This window comes from Mustela erminea, chromosome 18 (genome assembly GCF_009829155.1).
Source record: "Mustela erminea isolate mMusErm1 chromosome 18, mMusErm1.Pri, whole genome shotgun sequence".
NCBI lineage: Eukaryota > Metazoa > Chordata > Mammalia > Carnivora > Mustelidae > Mustela > Mustela erminea.
In genome coordinates, this window is record NC_045631.1 from 40,600,074 (window position 1) to 40,619,467 (window position 19,394).

A 19,394-nucleotide genomic window follows, 5' to 3' on the forward strand; every position below is an offset into this window, starting at 1 on the left:
AAGAACATATGGGTTCTTTCCATATTTAGACTATTGTGGACATTGCTGCTATAAACATTGTGGTACATGGGCTTTGAATCACTATTTTTGTATCCTTTGGATAAACACCTAGTAGTGCAATTGCTGGGTCATAGGGTAGCTCTATTTTTAATTTTTTGAGGAACCTCCATACTGTTTTCCAGAGTGGCTGTACCAGCTTGCATTCCCATCAGTGTAAGAGGGTTCCCCTTTCTCTGCATCTTTGCCAACTTCTTTCATTTCCTGACTTGTTAATTTAATCCATTCTGATTGGCGTGAGGTGGTAGCTCCTTGTGGTTTTTATTTGTATTTCCCTGATAGTGATGTTGAGCATTTCCCATGTGTTTATTGAACATTTATATATCTTCTTTCTCATCTGTTCCACGTCTTCTGCCCATTTCTTGTTTGGATTATTTTCTTTGGGTGTTAAGTGTGATGAGTTCTTTACAGACTTTGGATCTTAATCCTTTTTATCCAATATGTCATTTGTAAATATCTTCTGCCATCCCATAGGTTACTTTTTAATTTTGTTGGTTGTTTCCTTTGCTGTGCAAAAAGCTTTATATGTTGTTTAAGTCCCAATAGTTCATTTTTGCTTTTGTTTCCCTTGCCTTTGGAGATGTGTCTAGCCAGAAGTTGTTGCGGTTGAGGTTACAGAGGTTGCTCCCTGTGTTCTCCTCTAGGATTTTGATGGATTCCTGTCTCACAGTTAGGTCTTTCAATATCTTCTTGCTGTTGTTTAAAATTTACATTTTACATTTCTGTTATCTGAGTTGAAACAATATTTTTCTCAGACATGAATGAGGTTTGTTTTGTCACGAGATACAGAGTTTTTTTTTGAGAATAAGAATCTGGGGTGCTAATGTTTATAGCAGCAATGGCCACGGTGGCCAAACTGTGGAAAGAACCAAGATGCCCTTCAATGGACGGATGGATAAAGAAGATGTGGTCCATATACACTATGGAGTATTATGCCTCCATCAGAAAGGATGAATACCCAACTTTTGTAGCAACATGGATGGGACTGGAAGAGATTATGCTGAGTGAAATCAGTCAAGCAGAGAGAGTCAATTATCATATGGTTTCACTTATTTGTGGAGCATAACAAATAGCATGGAGGACAAGAGGAGTTAGAGAGGAAAAGGGAATTGAGGGAAATTGGAAGGGGAGGTGAACCATGAGAGACTATGGACTCTGAAAAACAATCTGAGGGTTTTGAAGGGGTGGAGGGTGAGAGGTTGGGGGAACCAGGTGGTGGGTATTAGAGAGGGCACGGATTGCATGGAGCACTGGGTGTGGTGCAAAAACAATGAATACTGTTACGCTGAAAAAATAAATAAATTAAAAAAAATTATTAACAACAACAAAAAAGAATCTGGGGTGCTAATTCTTTCTGCAAAATGGCTTCCCTGGTTTTGATACTCCCACTCTGCACTGAAGGGGGCAGTGGACCAGAGGAATGAAATCACATATATCCGAAGCCACCTTGCAGGGTCACTGACTCTGATAATGGCTTAATCTTAGATTGACTGGAGTTTAGAATGTGCTTAGCTTTTCCCTCCCTTCTCTTGCAAGAAGGAAGGTGGGATCATGAGGTTCTCAATAGCATGGTATTATGTTGGAGTCAAGTACAGACTGTGAGCCAGACTGGCTGGGTTAGCATTCCAGCAACTCCAGTTATTAGCTGTGTGAGGTTGGGGTAGTTACTCAACTGCTCTCTGCCTCAGTTTTCTTAGGTATAAAAAAGGGATGATAATAGTATCTATCTCATAGGGTTGTTCTGAGAATTAAAATGATGGTTAGAATAGAGTTCAAAGTGCTGGGTATCATGATTATTGATTCTTCCCTGGAAGTTATATTAAAAGTCCTGTATATACTTTGGTTTTGTTGCTCTTACTTTGGTGTCACATCCAAGAAATCATTGCCAAGACCAATGTCAAGGAACTTTCCCCTTTGTCTATGGCCATACCACCCTGAACACATCTGATCACATCTTTCATGTCTTCTTTGAGGAGTTGTACTATTTTGGGTATCATGTTTGGGTCTTTAATCCATTCTAAGTTGATTTTTGTGTATAGTGTGTCACGGGGGCCCAATTTCATGTGGGGCCCTTTTTACATGTGGATATTCAGTTTTCCCAGCACCATTTCTTGAAGAGACTATTCTCTCCTTGTTCATATCCTTTGTCCCTTTGTCAAAGGTAAGTTGACTGTAGGTAGGTGGATTTATTTCTGGCTCTCTATTCTTTTTACTGTGATAAAATACACAGAACATAAAATTATTACCTTATCTATTTTTAAGTGTACAATTCAGTGGTATTGTTCATGATACGTTCATAATGTTGTACAACCAACATACATCTCCATACTATTTTCATCTTGTAAACCTTAAACACGCCCATTAAATAACTCCCCATTCTCTTCTCCCCAGCAATCACTATTCTACTACTTCTCTCTCTGAACTGGTCAACAACCCCAGGTACCTTATATAGTGGAATCATAGACTATTAACCTTTTTGTGACTGGCTTCTTTTACTTAATATAGTGACTTCAATGTTTCATCCATGTAGTAGCATGTGTCAGAATTTCCTTCCTTTTAAAGGATGAATAATATTCCATTGTATGCCTACACCACATTTTGCGTATTCATTCATTGTTGATGATCACTTGGGTTGTGTCTACATTTTAGTTGTGAATGATGCTGCTCTGAACATGGGTGTACAAATACATTTTTCAAGATCCTGCTTTCAATTCTTTTTGGTATATGCTAGGAAGTGGAATTGCTGGAACATGGTAATTCTATTTTCAATGTTTTTAGGAGCTGCCATACTGTTTTTCATAGTGGTCATGCCAGTTTGAGTTCCTACCAATAGTGCACGAGGGTTCTAACTTCTCCATGTTTTTATTCTTCCATGCTGTTTTATTTACTGTAGCTTTGTAATGTATTTTGAAATCGGGAAGTGTCATTTATGCTTTCTCAAAGTTGCTTTAGCTATTAAGCGTCTTTTTGGTATCGATATGAATTTTAGGATTGTTTTTTCTATTTATGATAAAAATGGCATTGGTATTTTGACAGGGATTGCATTAAATCTGTAGCTTGCTTTGGTAGTGTGGCCTTTTAAACATTATTAAACCTCTGATTCATGAACATGGGATGTCTTTTGATTTATTCGTATCTGCTTTAATTTCTTTTATTACTGTTTTGTAATTTTCAGTGTACAATTCTGTCATGTCCTTAGTTAAGTTTATTCCTAAGTATTTTATTCTTTTCCATGCTATTATAAATGGGATTGTTTTCTTAATTTTCATTTTGGATAACTTATTTTAAGTGTATAAAAATTTAACTGATATTTTTTGATTGATTTATTTATTTATTTGGCAGACAGAGATCACAAGTAGGCAGAGAGGCAGGCAGAGAGAGAGGGGGAAGCAGGCTCCCTGCTGAGCAGAGAGCCCGATGTGGGGCTCGATCCCAGGACCCTGGGATCATGACCCGAGCCGAAGGCAGAGGCTTTAACCCACTGAGCCACCCAGGCACCCCAAATGTAACTGATTTTTATGTTGATCTTGTATCCTGCAACTTTGCTGAATTTATTTATTAGCTCTAACAGTTTTTGGGTGAAGTTTTTAGGGTTTTCTGTAGATAAGAGCATGCTATCTGCAAACAGAGACAATTTTACTTCTTCTCTTCCAATTTGGGTGCCTTTTATTTCTTTTTCTTGCCTAAGTGCTCTGGCTAGGAATTCCAGTATTGAATAAAAGTGGTGAGTGGACGTCCTTGTCTTATTCCTGGTATAGAGGAAAAGCTGTCAGTTTTTCACCACTGAGTATGATATTAACTGTGATATTGTCATAAATGGCCTTTTATGTTGAGTTACATTTCTTCTATACCTAATTTTTTTTCTTGTAAAGATTTTATTTATTTACTAGAGAGATGGAGAGAAAGCACAAGTAGGCAGAGCAGCAGGCAGAGGGAGAGGGAGAAGCAGGCTTTCCCCTGACTAGGGAGCCCAATGCAGGGCTCAATTCCAGTACCCAGGGTTATGACCTGAGCTGAAGGCAGCCACTAAACCGAATGAGCCACCTAGGTGCCCCCTTCTATACTTAATTTGCTGGGTGTATTTATCCTGAAAAGGTGTCAAATTTTGTCAAGTGCTTTTTCTGTATCTATTGAGATGACCATATAATTTTAATCCTTCTGTCTGTTACTGTGGTATATCACATTTATTGATTTGTATGTGTTGAATCATTCTTGTATCCCAGGGATAAATTGCATTTGGTCATGGTATATGATTCTTTTAAGGTATTGTTGAGTTTGTTTTGCTCCAGTTTTGTTGAAGATTTTTCCATCTATATTTATCAGGGATGTTGACCTGTAATTGACCTGTCTTGTAGCATCTTTGTCTGGCTTTGGTAGATGAGTAATTCTGGCCTTATAAAATGAGTTTGGAAGTGTTTCTTCTCTTATTTTTTGGAAGAGTGTGAGAAGGGTTGGCATTAATTCTTCTGTAAGTAGTAGAATTCACCAGTGAAGCCACCTGGTCCTAGGCTTTGCTTTGTTGAAAGTGTTTTTGATTACTGATTCAATCTCCTCACTCATCTTTGATCTGTTTAGATTTTCTGTTTTTCATGATTTAGTCTGGCAGGTTGCATGTTTATTGGAATTTATTTCTTTCAGATTATCTAATTTGTTGGCATATAAATGTTTCAGTATTCTCTTATAATCCTTTCTATTTCTGACATCACTTTTAATGTCTCCTTTCTCACATATAATTTTTATTTGAGTCCCTTCTCTCTCCCTCTGGTTGGTCTAGCTAAAGATTTGTCAATTTTATCTTTTCAAAAAACCCAATTCTCAGTTTTGTTGATCTTATATATTTCTTTTCTAGTCTTTATTTCATTTATTTCTGTTCTAATATTTATTCTTTCCTTCTGTTGACTTTTGGCTTAATTTCCCCTTTTTCTAGTTCCTTGATATGTAAAGTTAGATTATTTGTGAGCTTTTTTCTTTCTTAATATATGATTATCACTATGCAGTTCCCTCTTAGTACTGCTTTTGCTTTATCCCATAAGTTTTGTTATATTTTCCTTTTCATTTGTCTTAAGATTTTTAAAAAAAATTTTTCCTTTGCTTTCTTCTTTGACCCATTCATTGTTCAGAGGTGTGTTAGTTAATTTGTATATTTTTGAATTTTCCAATTTTCCTCCTGTTACTTCCTGGTTTCTAGTTTCATCCTATTGAGGCCAGAAAAGATACTTGTGATTTCAGTCTTCTTCAGTTTGTTACGATGTGTTTTTTGGCCTAAAGTTGTAGAATTCCCCCCTTGCCCTATCTAGTTCCCCATCTTTCTCTCTTCCCTTCTACCTTCAAATATCACCATTTATATATTTTTTTATTTTTAAGATGTTTTTGGTTCTTAAATTTCTTATTTCCATATCTATCAGCATGTTGCATTCAGGGGTTAGATTTTACAGACTCTCTTATTCTCACTGCAGCACTCAGCAAATGTGCTTGACCAGTGTTTATAGAAGGCAAGAAGAAGATTGAACATTTTACAGAGAAGTGAAAAAGACTCCAACCAGTTTACCTGTTAAACTTACTCCTAATTTGTGAAGGCCACCGAATTAAACAAAAGAAGCTAAAAATCAGATTCAGCTCCCCTTGCGGATATGTTTAAAATGCCAAGATTGACCAGAACCAGTAAAGATGTCTTGCAACAGGAAGAACTTTTATTGACATGCCACCATAGAGAAAGCCAAAGAAATGTTACCATTTGACAAATAGCTTGTCTTAATTCATCGGAAGAAAAGCAAAAAAGTAAGCGAGATTTTATTTAGGAACCGAGCTTCAGTTTGGTATTTTAATTTAGGGGCTCTTCTTCTGGAGTTCAGGAAGGCACCCTCTGTTCACTCTTCACGTTGTTGGCTTTGGTGGATTTCTCTTCCACAGTGTGAACTCTGGAGGAGAGAACTTTGCCACGAGGATCTATTTCTTCAACAATTGTTTTAACCATAGTGGTTTTAGAGGACTCTAAAATGACACATGAGTTATCAGAATTTATCAGATCGACCAAGAGGAGATGACTAATTCATCATTTGAAAGTTATAAAAATGCGTTTTCAATGCTAAACACAGCTTTTGTTTACCTTTTATCTGATTCCCTGGTCCTCCATAGCCTTTTGATTTAACACAAGAGCTGTAAAAATATAGAGATCTTGCATTAATTATTTCACTCTATTTTTTAAAAATATTTATTTATTTATTTGACAGACAGAGATCACAAGTAGGCAGAGGGGCAGGCAGAGAGAGAGGAGGAAGCAGGTTCCCCACTGAGTAGAGAGCCTGATGCGGTGCTCGATCCCAGGACCCTAAGATCATGACCTGAGCTGGAGGCAGAGACTTTAACCCACTGAGCCACCCAGGCACCCCTATTTCACCCCTATTTTTCCAGGGAAACTAGAAAACAAAGATTTAAGATAGGAGATATCTGGATTCTGAAATAGCACTAGAAGGGGTTTAGTTTTACATGATGTGGGTCATACATACTTTGTACTTGATTTCAAAAAATCTTTAATAACCTTAAAATAAAGTATAAAGTGTTTTCTCAGTAGAAGCTGTATTTACCCATCCTCTCCATCAATCAGGCGGCAGTAAGTCTCAATTTCCTTTTCCAGGTGGACCTTGATGTCAAGGAGCTGCTCGTACTCCAGCTTCTGGCCCTCCGTCTCGGTTCTGACCTGGTGCAGCTGCTCCTCCAGGGCCCCGATCTGAGCTTGGATCTGGGAGAGCTGCGCACAGTAGTTGCCTTCTGTCTCCGTCAGGGAGCACTCCAGGGAGTGTTTCTATGGATCAGTAAGACATAGTTTAGTAGAAAATATCACAGTGTTGTTTTAGAATAAGGTAGAGCACTTAAGAGATATTTAAAAGAGTTATCTTACAAATTTTTACCATATTTACCCCAAAGGGTCCCCCTTATTCAATATTAATTATTGCCTTTATTAGGTATCATGCTGTTTTTCTGTTTGAGAATGACACAGTTGGTGGTGGATGTCACTCATATGTCCAGGAGTGTTAGCAAAGATAAACTTGTTTCTTCATAGGGCACAGTCTAAAGGTCCCTCTGCCCCACCTCTGCTTCTGGAGTCTGGTACAACTGGCCACATTTCCCAGGAATAAAAGTCCCCCTACAATTTGCTACTTTGTTTCTAATTATGTGACAGTCTTGTCTCATAGAGACTGTAGCTCTTCTATTAATAATTAACAACCCCATGGTGAACTGGATAAACTTTCCTGAAGTAGAATGACCCAAAGAAAAGAAAGACCTTTCTAAGCTTAAAATCATTTGTGAATCCAAAGTGTTTATAAAGGGTTTTTCCTAAAGAGGGATGCTTGTTGTACTTTTAGACGGAATGACGATATAAGTGTCTTCCTCTTTCAGCTGCAAGAATTTTTATGCCAAGTCCTAATTTTATATACATTCATACCCTCTTTTGTGGATAAACTCTGAAGGTTTGTTTACTAGCCATAGTGGGAAAAGTATAGATGTGGGAGTTAGGAAATTTGGAGAGAAGCTCAGGTTCCTTTGTATTCAACTGTAGGACTCTGGGAAAACTGCTTAACTTCTTTGAATCTCAGATGGTTCTTTTGGAAATAATGACAGGAATTATAAAGTCTGCCCTGCCCAAGCCCCAGGGTTATTGTGGACTCAAGTGGGAGAAAGTGCTGGGCAAACCATTAATGAAAAGGTTACTATTATTATCAAGGGTGTTTAGCTTTATAGGCAACATTAATGCCTCTACTTTGCTACTTAAAAAGGAACTTGTAAGTGTTCTTAATTAAGTGGCCCAAAGGAATGCCAGATGAAGATAGGAGAGATGCCAACGCATTTTTGCACTCCACCGAGATTTTTTTTTTTTTTTTTTTTAAATCTTTGGACTTAGGAGAGAAGATTCAGGGTAAAAACTATTTTCTTTTTCGAGTACCTCAAAGTAATTGTCCTTGCTCATTTACAATGTTTCATAATTATGAGCACCTAGGTCTACTTTTCAGGCCAAGAGGATTCTGCTGCTCAAAATGCAAATGTGGATTACGTCAAGCCCGTGAATTAACGGAGAAAAACGAACATAAGTAATATCACGTGGAAGAAACGCTCTTTACATTAACTCCCCACTTCTGAAATCAATCTTTTTTTTTTTTTTTTTGGTCCTGTTTACTGACCATTGCCAAGAGGGACTGGAGTTCGATCTCCAGGGTTTGAAGAGTGCGTTTCATCTCGGTCAGCTCATTCCGAGCAGAGGTGGTGGCACCAGCGTCGTCGGAGATCTGCTGTTGCAGGGAGGCGCTCTGCAAGGTTGGGGAGGTGGGGGGTGGTTAGGGTGCTGCCGGCCTCGCATCAGTGCCCAGAGCCAAGCAAGCGTGCACTGGCGGGGTTCTACCTTCTCGTTGAACCAGGCCTCGGCGTCCCGGCGGTTCTGCTCGGCCAGGGCCTCGTACTCGGCCCGCATGTTGTTCAGCAGGACGGTGAGGTCCACCCCGGGTGCCGCGTTCATCTCCACGTTCACGTTCCCGCCGGCCGCGCACTGCAGCGCCTTCATTTCCTGAAAAATTTGACCCGGTTGGGAGCTGACTATTTTCAATGGAACCAGACCGACAGGATGCATGAGGGGAGAAACTTTGTTTCTTTGGAGGCGGGTGGATAGAAGCATTTCAAACAATCAGCCACACAGAGAAAGTGACGAGTTCCTCCTGGAATACTGATGTCGGACATTGTTGTACCGGTCATCTGAAATTCATTTTTAAATTTTGGGAGCAAGGCGGATTGTGGAATCAGGGGAGACAGAGACCTACCTCCTCATGATTCTTCTTGAGGTAAGCCAGCTCCTCGCTCAGGGTTTCCAGCTGGATCTCTAGGTCGGTTCTGCACAGAGTCAGCTCGTCCAGGACCCTGCGCAAACCGCTGACATCCGCATCAACACTCTGGTGAAGGGCCTGTTCATTTTCAAACCTTAGAAGATATTTGACAGTTGTTATCACCTTAGTCCCATCACTTCTTAGGTCATCATAAAACGCCAACCATGATTCAAGGTCAAACTGTTAAAATATACTTAAAACTTCAGCTAGACTGCCCATAATGCAATAAGCATTTCTTTGAAGCAAGAGAATGGGAACACTCAAAATTCTCTTTCATAGGATCTCAATATTCATTTGTATCAATTCCTAAATTTCCCAAGTAAAACAGATCGTTCAGCTGTCATTCTTACGTACATTTAGTTCAAAACAAACAAGGTAAAACTATTGAGGTGACCCTCAATGGCTTAGATTTAAGGCGGAAATGTTGAGAGAACTTCTTTGGTTTCTCTTCAGCTCTACTTACTTTAGCCTGAAGTCATCAGCTGTTAGTCTTGCATTATCATTTTGCAGGATAACATTGGCATTGCTGGTAGTTGCAGAAATGATCTGACAGATGGAAAGTTAGGAGTTAGGAAATGTCACATTTCCTTGAAAGAAAGTCACCTGTGAAATTATAGTAATCTTCTGGCATTCTGTCTCCAATAATAAGATGATTCTTTTGCAAATGGGAAACTAAACATGGCCTCTTTCACCCTTCACCGCCCCCCCCACCATAAACACTTTCTACGGAAGAAGTTATAAATAATATAGCAAGAGATGGTGGGCGGTTTTTGATAGTTTCATATTATGAAAAGCATAAACATGCATACCTTGTAGCAGGTATAGGTAAGCCATGTTCAAAGATTAGAATTTGAATGGAAATTATTTTTAATATTCATAGTGAGTTATGGATAATCAGAAGCTGAGAGCAAAGCCCTGCTGTGTGTGAGAGAGCTCACACATTCGTGTGTGCTTGTGTAGCTAAATATTCTTAGCGTTATTAACCCTCGCAACATTGTGCTTCTTACCTGGTTCCTAAGGTCATCAATTATTGGGAAGTATCTGCTGTAATCATGATCAAGACCACGGCAAGAACCAGGCCCGAATTTCTCGTACCAGCCCTTGATCTTCTGCTCCAGGTCAGCGTTGGCCTCCTCTAGTGCTCGCACATTTTCCAGGTAGGAGGCCAAGCGGTCGTTCAGGTTCTGCATCGTCACCTTCTCATTGCCCGACAGGAGGCCGTGTTCATTCCCAGTGAAGGCAGCGCAAGAAGCACTCCCCCCACCCAGTCCCCCTCCATAGCCTCCCGCAGATGAGCTGCCCCCAAAAGCGCAAGAGAAGCCACTTCCAATGCCCGGCACACCACATGCATTTCCAGCCCCAAAACCCGCTCCCCCGCTGGAGCCAAGCCGTCTGGATGCAGAAGAAAAGCGCATAGACATGATGTCCAGACCCGCAGAGCGTGTTCCTGGAGTGAAGCTCTGATGGCAAATGTCCGGTTCAAACAGTTGAGTTTGTCTTTATATACACATTATCAGGGTGTTTCTCGATGAACCTAGCTACCCATAGCAAACTGGTGTTTGCCAGCTCATCATGAATTATTCATAATTGGGTGATCTTTTTTTTTTTAATGAGTGCCTTTACTCTACTGTGTCCATTTCTGTAGGTGGATAGTTACCTTGGGGTTATTTGTTATCTCCAAAATGGGACAGGGAGGAGTGTTATCAAGATTATTATAGTGATGCATTTCAAATTTAGTATGAGCAATCCTTCCTGTCTTCCAGGTTTTAGGACTACAGAATTCCTGTAAGAATAAAAAAGTGTCTAGACAGATTTCTCTTTCCTTGCTCAAACCAATGACATTACATTTTCTTCAGCAAGTGAGCCGTCACAGTCATGGGTTTCAGTGGATAATATGGTCTTTCTTTGAAAATAATTTCAAGACCAAGGGCTCATGGTACCAGAGGAAGGAGGCCAGATCTTAAATGGGAAATGAAGATTTAAATGGACTCTTCTTTGGAGACAGAAAGTCTTCCTTGATCCTTATCCCTCCAGAATTACCATTTCATCTTTACTGGTTTTCTGTCTAAGGTATAAAGGTATTAGCTAATTTCTCTGGGTCCAGTTTTCTTATCTGTAAAACGAAGGGACCAGACTATGGCCTGCATGTTCCCTTTCTATTTCTAGATTTCTTGTATTTTTTTTACATTTCTTCCCTTTCATTATTTCTAAAAAGATTTTCTGCATTTACTTCCTCCATACTTCCCCTCCTATTCACTCCGGAATTTTGGTCCCAGCACTTTACTGAAAATAACCTCAGATTGCTAATGATCTCACATCCAGTCCAGTCATTGTTTCTTACATTTATTCTCCTATACTGTCTTGGACACATTTGATACTGACCACCCCAGGCTTACCGAATTCTGAACAAATGCCCTCTGAAAATACTTCTATTGCAATATTTCGGCTTGTTCCTCCTCTTTCTTCCATTTGGTGTATCTGTGCTTTATATCTTGTCATTCCTTATAGTTTTGTGCCTGGCACTCTTGTTTTCTACACATTATTCTTTGGTGCTGTCATCCCTTCTTGTCACTTTGACTGTAGGTGAATGGTTTCTAAATATACATCTTTAACACTGGCCTGTGTCCCATTCTAGACCTACGCCTCACTACGCCCACCAGACATTTCTGCTGGATGATTTCTGACTCAACACTCAATCACGTTGTCATCAAACTTTGAACTTTTCTATCTTTTTTCATTACCTATTGGTGAAATTACCCTGAGTCACGCTCATGATTGCTAAGAAATCTTTAATTTCTGTCATCTTCTACAGGCCTACATCTAGCAAGTCACTAGGTCCAACTGAATCTACTTCTGCGGTGCCTCTTGAAACATTTTTCTCTTTTCTATTTTTTTTCTCACTATCATTTTTTTTTAGCTCAATGATTGGGTTTTTGGTTCAAGTTTTTTTCCTTTCCACCCTGGTCAGTAGGCAGAGCAGTAAGTTAAGATATCATTCCTGTAATAATACACAACCATTCATGTCATTGAAAGAATGTGAGTTCTTCAAACAAATATATCATCATTCATATCCTAGTTCTGCAACTTTCCAGCTGTGTGACCAATGCAGAGTTCCTTCTTGCTGAGCCTCCGTTTCTAGGACGGATACATGACTTGTGTTTTGTGAAGCTATTAAATGGTAGTTACATTTGTAAAGCAATTATGCTTGTCGGTAATATGTAGTCAGTAAGTATTTCTTTCCTTTTCCCACTTTCCTACAGTTTAAAATCAATGGACTATAAGCTTGATAAAGCTCCTTCGCCTGATGTGTAAGTTTCTTCTTGAGGTAGGTCATACCTACCTGATTTGTGCATTCTTTCACTTTACCATTCTGCTCCCCTCCCTCCTTTTGGTCTTTGCTCTTGTTGTTCTTTCCAGTTGAGACTATTTGAGATCTTGCATTTGCCAAGAACAATGGACATCACTCTCAATCATACAGATTGAAAATGAAATTGCTAAAAATATAAATTTTCATGATGTAATAAGTGAATCTGCAGAAAAGCAAGCCAGAAAAATCTTTCGATCAAGAAATCATATTAACAAAGCATTAGAATTTATTGTATTGCATAAAATCATGACATGAAAAATGTTATTTTTAGCAATTTGTAAGATTATATTATTATTTATTACTACTACTTCTACTACATTTTTTTTTTCAAAGATTTTATTTATTTATTTGAGAGAGAGAAAGCATGAGAGGGGAGAAGATCAGAGGGAGAAGCAGACTCCCTGCGGAGCTGGGAGCCTGATGCAGGACTAGATCTTGGGATTCCAGGATCATGACCTGGGCCGAGCCAAAGACAGTGGCTGAACCAACAGAGCCACCCAGGCACCCAACAAGGATTTTTTTTTTTTTTTGTAAGTAGGCTACATGCCCAATGTGGGGCCTGAACTCTTAACCCTGAGATCAAGAGTCACATGTTCTACTGTCTGAGCCAGCCAGGTACCCCCACTCTACTGCATGTTTTAAGTAATAAGATATTTTTTAAAAATTTTTATTTATTTGTTTATTTATTTATTTGACACATACAGAGAGGGAGAGACAGTGAGAGAGGGACTACAAGCAGGGGGAGTGGGAGAGGCAGAAGCAGGCTTCCTGCTGAGCAGGGAGCCCAGTGTGGGGCTCGATCCTAGAACCCTGGGATCATGTCCTGAGCTGAAGGCAGAGGCTTTAACAACTGAGCCACCCAGGTGCCCAGTAATAAGATATTTTAAAGAAAGAAATTTATGTGTTAGTACCTCTAACTGAACCTTTTCCTGACTTTTGGACAAGGGACCTGATACTTTCATTTTACACTAGGCCCTACAAATTAGGTATCCATCTGTGATTGTTGGGGCCTTCTCTGGGGTAGCAAAAGAGTTCTGGAGAAAAGACCTGCAGATACTTTGAGTTTTTCCCATAAGAGATTGCTTACTACCCATCCACCCTAGTGAAATACACACATTGCCTCCAAATATTTAGGACCTTACTCTTACAGATGAGCAGAATTTTAAAAATCACCATACATTGAAAAAACACTCCAGCATGAAAGACAAAGACTTGAATAAAGAAGCAAAAAATGGCACTTGACAAAAAGACAATCGAGGAAGCTGAAGAAAACTTAAAAAAAAAAAAAAAAAAGAAACTACCTATCATTAATGCCCTTAGAAGTTACAAAAATACCACATATTTGAAACATGAATATGGTATCATTAAAATTAAACAGCAGAGCACAAGAGTGGGCTCTCAGAATGAAAAAAATAACTCCCCAAATAATTTCCAAAATAACTTCAATAGATGCGTTGGAAAATAAGCTTTAAAAAAAAAAAAAATCTCCCTAGCAGTTGAGCAAAGGTCAAAAAGACAGATAAAAGAAAAGATTAGAAAATTAGAGGCTTAGTTCAAGAAGAGCAACCTTAAGTAAATCTTTCAGAGAGAAAGGGGAAATGATGAAGAAATTATTTTATAAGTATATTTTATAACACTACTCAGAACTAAAGGACTGAGCTTCTAAATTGAAGAGACCACCAAGAACTATGAGTAATAAATGAAAAAGAATCACAGCAGAGCATGTGCTCAGTTTATTTTAGAGAACCATGGAGAAAAAGAGAACTCAAAGTGTCAGAAGAAGAGACAACACCCATCCAGTGATGGGGCAATCAGATGGCTCTGAACTTCCCAGCAACCCTGGAATCCATGATTCCAGTGAAGAATGCCTTCAAAATTCTCCTTGAAAATGATGTCCAACCCCAAATTCTCTACTACAACAATTAGTCATGAGCGAGGGAAAAAAATATTTTCAGACATGAAAGGTCTCAAAACATTGATCTTTACACATTTTGTCAGGAAACCACTAGAAGGAAAAGTGAACAAGAAAAGGGAAAGCTCAGAATCTGAGCAATGGGGTCCCAGTACAAGTACACCGAATGCATGACCCTGAAGATAGCTGGGTAGCAAGTCGGAGAAACCGACATGAGAAGAGAGGATTCTTGAGCTGGATGTCTAGATGATAGATGAAAAGGACGGATGAAAATAGGTGGGGATAGATGGAAATGATGGATTTTGTTTGTTTGAAAATGGTTTTGTTCTTGTAAGAAAGAGGCATGAGAGATTAAGGTTACAGGAAAACAAGTTAGTAAAAATGTTAGAAAAATACTGATTGAAGAACGGAAAGCTGTACAAGAAAACATGGCATATACTGCCAGTGTAATGATGAACAATATCCACTTAGTCATACTGGTGAGAAGACTGAAGACTGGTTTAGCCAAATATTGTGGTAGAGCTATGTTGGGAAGAGGAGAAAGGTGGTAAAGGCAAAACTCTCAACTTTCTTTTAATAGCAGAATATATAATATGTAAAACTGGTAAATCAAGAAATATTGAATGAAGCATATTATTTAAAAATCTAGAGACAAAGATGACAAAGAAGAGCTAAAAGAGTGGTAAATAGATGCTTGTAGAGGGCAGAGCTTGAGGTAGAAGAAGGGAGAGAAAAAGAGATCATTGTTTTTGTTTTTGCTTTTATTTTATATTTTATTTATTTATCTAATTGACAGAGAGAGAGAGAGAGAGAGAGAGAGAGAGCGAGAGAGGGAACACAGGCAGGGGGAGTTGCAGGGGAGAAGCAGGCTCCCCACTGAGCAGGGAGCCAGATTCCAGGACTCTGGGATCATGACCTGAGCCAAAGGTAGACGCTTAACGCGTAACAACTGAGTCACCCAGATGCCCCTTGTTTTTACTTTAAGCACAATTTAACGGTTAAACCAATGTGCATTCATTACTTCGATAAAAAGTAAATATCTATTTAAAACTAACCAAGAGAAAAAAAATCCCAATTGCATGTCGGAAGTTTCATTGTAAAATTTACAAATAAACTTGATACAGAATGCAGTTTAAAAAAATAGACACTGTGGTATCTCCATGTCTCGCAGTTAAATAAGACTAGATGAAATACCCTAATGCTGAATAAATTATTATAAAATGGCTTTTAAATTCATATCTAAGCTCAAAAGAAAATAAAGGAAGTCGTTAAAAAAAGAAAAAAGAAAACACATAGAGTCAAAACATGAGTGGTGAGCAGATGCAGAAGTTTGAGCTGTCCCAGAAATATGCTCAGAGCAGAAACAGATTTTTCTGGTTAAGAGACCCGGTGAGGGATAAGATTTGGACCTGACCAAGTGTCATAGTTAAACTTGAGACCCCACTTGAAACTATATACCCCAAAGCCTATGTTGTCAGTGGAAAGGATGAAGTTAGAGAAATTTCCATGCTGGCAAAGCACAGAAACAAGCATGTCATTCTGTTGCCAGTGGTACTGAGTAAAAATTCAATACTATGACTATTGTTGATATTTGATAATGACTTATCATTATGCTCTTACTCTGATACAGTCTTGCAGTTTAAATTTATGCCCACTTAATCTGAAAACCCCAATCTAAGAATTCGTTTAAGACATTTTTAGGTTGGTGTGTCTGGGTGGCTTGGTTGGTTAAGCGTCCAACTCTTATTATTGGGTCAGGTTTTTATCTCAAGAGCTCAAGCCCTGTGTTGGGCTCCATACTGAATGTGGAGCTTACTTAAAAATAAAAAATAAATTAAAAATAATTTTATTTTATTTTTTATTTTTTAAAGATTTTATTTATTCATTTGACAGAGATCACAAGTAGGCAGAGAAGCAGGCAGAGAGAGAGATTGGGGGAAGCAGGCTTCCCACTGAGCCCGATGCGGGACTCAATCCCAGGACCCTGAGATCATGATCTGAGCAGAAGGCAGGGGCTTAACCCATTGAGCCACGCAGGTGCCCCTAAAAATAATTTTAGAAACATGTTTTCAGTTTGGTAATGCTTTATATTACCCTGGAGAAATCATCCCATTCCTGGCCCTGCAGGACTCCCGAAGTTAAATTCCAACCACATTTACACTGATAATAAAATAAAATAAACAACTGAGGAAACAAACACGTATGACTAAGAGCCAACATAACTATGTCTATAGAATAGAACATTAAAGACCAACGATAATGAGGTTGCAAGAAAGTGTATGCAAAGAAAGTGTGGGTTTTTTTGTGTTTAGAGAAGTGAAAGAGAGAACTGGAAGTGTTCCAAATGAATAACTATTAAAAATGACTCAGTAAATTTCAAATAGAAATGGCAATGGAAAGGAAATGAATGAAGAGGATTAGGCGTGCACTTATCTAGATGAACTTATCTAGATGAACATCCCGGAACTGTTAAATCACTATATTGTACATCTGCAACTAACATAACACTGTGTGTTAATTATGCTTGAATAAGAAAAAGAAATGGGAAATAAAATAACTAAAATTAAGAATTTTAACTGAGGGGGTGCCTTGGTGGCTCAGTCGTTAAGCATCTGCCTTTGGTTCAGGTCATGATCCCAAAGTCCTGGGATCGAGCCCCGCATCAGGCTCCCCACTCTGGGGGAAGCCTGCTTTCCCTCTCTCACTCCCCCTGCTTCTGCTCTTGCTCCGTCTCTCTCCTTCAAATACATAAATAAAATCTTGAAGAAAAAAAAAAGAATTTTAACTGGGGATTAAGCAACAGATAAGACACAACTAAGGAGGAAATAAGTAAATTGTAGGAAAAATAAAAGTTTATTGTTCTAAATGGAAGAGAATGAGATGGAAGGAGGGAGGAAGAAGGCGGGGGAACGAGAGAGAGGAAGAGAGAGGGGGTTTGGAGAGAAACTCTGAAATACTTTCCACTGGAGTATCCCTAGAGACAATACTAATGGGGTAGAAGATAAGAATTTTCTAGAATGGGGCAGAAGGTAAGAATTTTCTGGAATAGATTAGAAACAGTCCTCCAATTCAAGAGGCAAAGTGAATTTAAGAGTCTACTTCTAGTCACATTGTAGTGATGTGGAAGAATACCAAAGACAAGGAGAAGACCTTAAAGCAGCCAGAGAAAATAGAGATCATCTACGGAGGAACCATAATTAGACTGTCAGCAGCTTCCACTAGCAACAATAGTGTCTTACTGGAATGATTGCTACAAAATAGATATATTTTTAAAGATTTATTTAATTATTTTAGAGAGGGGGTAGGAGGAGCAGAGGGAGAGAGAAACTCAAGCCGACTCTGTGCTGAGACCTGAGCCTAATGCAGGGCTGGATGTTATATCCCATTATATCACAACCTGAGCTGAAACCAAGAGTTGGATGCCTAACTGATTGGCACCACCCAGATGCCCCTCTTCAAAATATTAAGAAAAATATTTACCACATTAAAACTGAGTGCCAAGCAAAGCTGTCTTTCAAGAATAAGGTATGGATTCCAGGAAATCATGGCAATGGTTGCAGAATTTTTGAATCCTCACAAAGAAATCACACAGAACACTTATATCACAAAACCAGAGACATGTATACAACTTTTTTTTTTTTTTTAAAGATTTTATTTATTTATTTGAGAGACAGAGATCACAACTAGGCAGAGAAGCAGGCAGGGGGAGAGGAGGAAGCAGGCTCCCTGCTGAGCAGAGAGCCCCATGTGGGGCTCGATCCCAGGACCCTGGGATCATGACTTGAGCCAAAGGCAGAGGCTTTAACCCACTGAGCCACCCAGGCGCCCCTGTATACAACTTTTGTTACAAATCTAGCTGACAAGGTATTACCATGAAACCCAAAATGTAAGCTGGTAGAACAAATTACCATTAGCCACTAGACTTTTGTGGGAAGAAGAGGGAATCCAGAGGAATTTGAAGGGTCTGATTATTGGAGAATTATGGAAAGCCAACTGAAAAGGACTGCAGGTGCATTGGAGAAGAACAGGTAGAAACTATAATCTGAAACTGGGTTTACCTCTTGGTAGGTGGGAGCCAAGACACAATCAAGCCAAAGAAGAGGAAAAGAAAGGGTTAATTACTTGCAATAAGCCAGGAAAACACCATGGATATTTCCAGACAACAAAATTAGGGAAGTTTTAAGGTACATGTGTATTCATGTAGGGTTTGGCAAGGGAGAATTCAGTAAAGAGTTGGGGCATCATCCTAATTGGACAGAGTCCAGGTTCTAATTGACTGAAGTCATGGGGTGCGGGGGAGGTCAGCATCACAATTCGCTGTTCCAGGGAGTCTGGTGTTTGAGTGCTCAAAAGGGCTTAAATCCTGTAAAAAATGACTCAAGGATATGCATTAGGTCAATCTTTATTTTTGAAACAGCCCTGGAAGTATTATCATTAATTTGTTGTCTCTGGTATGGTTAGGCTCTTTCCTGGCCTGCTACAGACTTAGTTTCTACATTCCCATTATTCCTTTAAAATCCTTAACTACTGGGATTTCCGCATTTTTTGATTCCAGTGTGTCCTAGGAAGTTTTGCGGGAAGTGTGCTTGGGCAAGGAGTGCTGGCACAGAATGGCTGGGGGCTAAAATGACTTCTCTTATGTTAAGAAAGCTATGACTCGACTTTCCTTTTCTGGGGACCTTGAACCCTATCTGCCTACAAAACTGGGAGAGTTTTGCCCATTCAGAAGTAGGTGAGTGAAAAGAGTCTCGCATGACCTCAGACGGAAACAGTCTAGACGTTGTGAATTCTCGAAACGGACCAGCTGTGTTTCCTTTCCAGGAAAGTGCCCCACCATGAGAAGAAACACCCGGAAGAAGAATTGAAACTGATCAGAAGAGGGTCAGCAGAGATGTAGGGAAGAGAAGGTCCGGATACAGTGGAGGAGAGAAAAAGAGACAAGAAATTTGAAATCAAGCCAATATATTTTTGAACTCTAGATGAAAAATGAGAAAAGGTATCTATGTGCAGTTAGAAAAGCTGTGTGGAACTATACTCATACTAGAGGTTAAGGAACGTGAAATGCCTATAAAAATGAGCAGAAGAAAAAGATTGAGGTAAAATCCCACAAAACATTAGCACATAAAAACAAAAAAAGTAGGAGCTGAATTACATCTCTATAGAAAAGGAGAGTATCCCAGAAAGACAT

General features: G+C 39.1%; 1 protein-coding gene and 1 long non-coding RNA gene across 2 annotated transcripts; one reads left to right on the plus strand and one right to left on the minus strand.

Moving 5' to 3' along the window:
• Positions 1-5,729: 5,729 nt before the first annotated feature.
• Positions 5,730-10,425, minus strand: LOC116578055 (keratin, type I cytoskeletal 27). Its single transcript, XM_032321935.1, has 8 exons — positions 9,935-10,425; positions 9,391-9,473; positions 8,865-9,021; positions 8,453-8,614; positions 8,235-8,360; positions 6,642-6,859; positions 6,164-6,213; positions 5,730-6,048 (listed from the first exon to the last, which is right to left on the minus strand). Exons 1-8 carry the CDS (start codon positions 10,346-10,348, stop codon positions 5,906-5,908), a joined length of 1,353 nt encoding a protein of 450 aa, XP_032177826.1. The 5' UTR covers positions 10,349-10,425; the 3' UTR covers positions 5,730-5,905.
• LOC116578056 lies at positions 8,689-19,062 on the plus strand. Its single transcript, XR_004280715.1, has 5 exons — positions 8,689-8,885; positions 9,947-10,084; positions 12,188-12,252; positions 18,275-18,390; positions 19,028-19,062. It is a non-coding gene; the product is annotated as an uncharacterized LOC116578056 (long non-coding RNA).
• Positions 19,063-19,394: the final 332 nt, after the last annotated feature.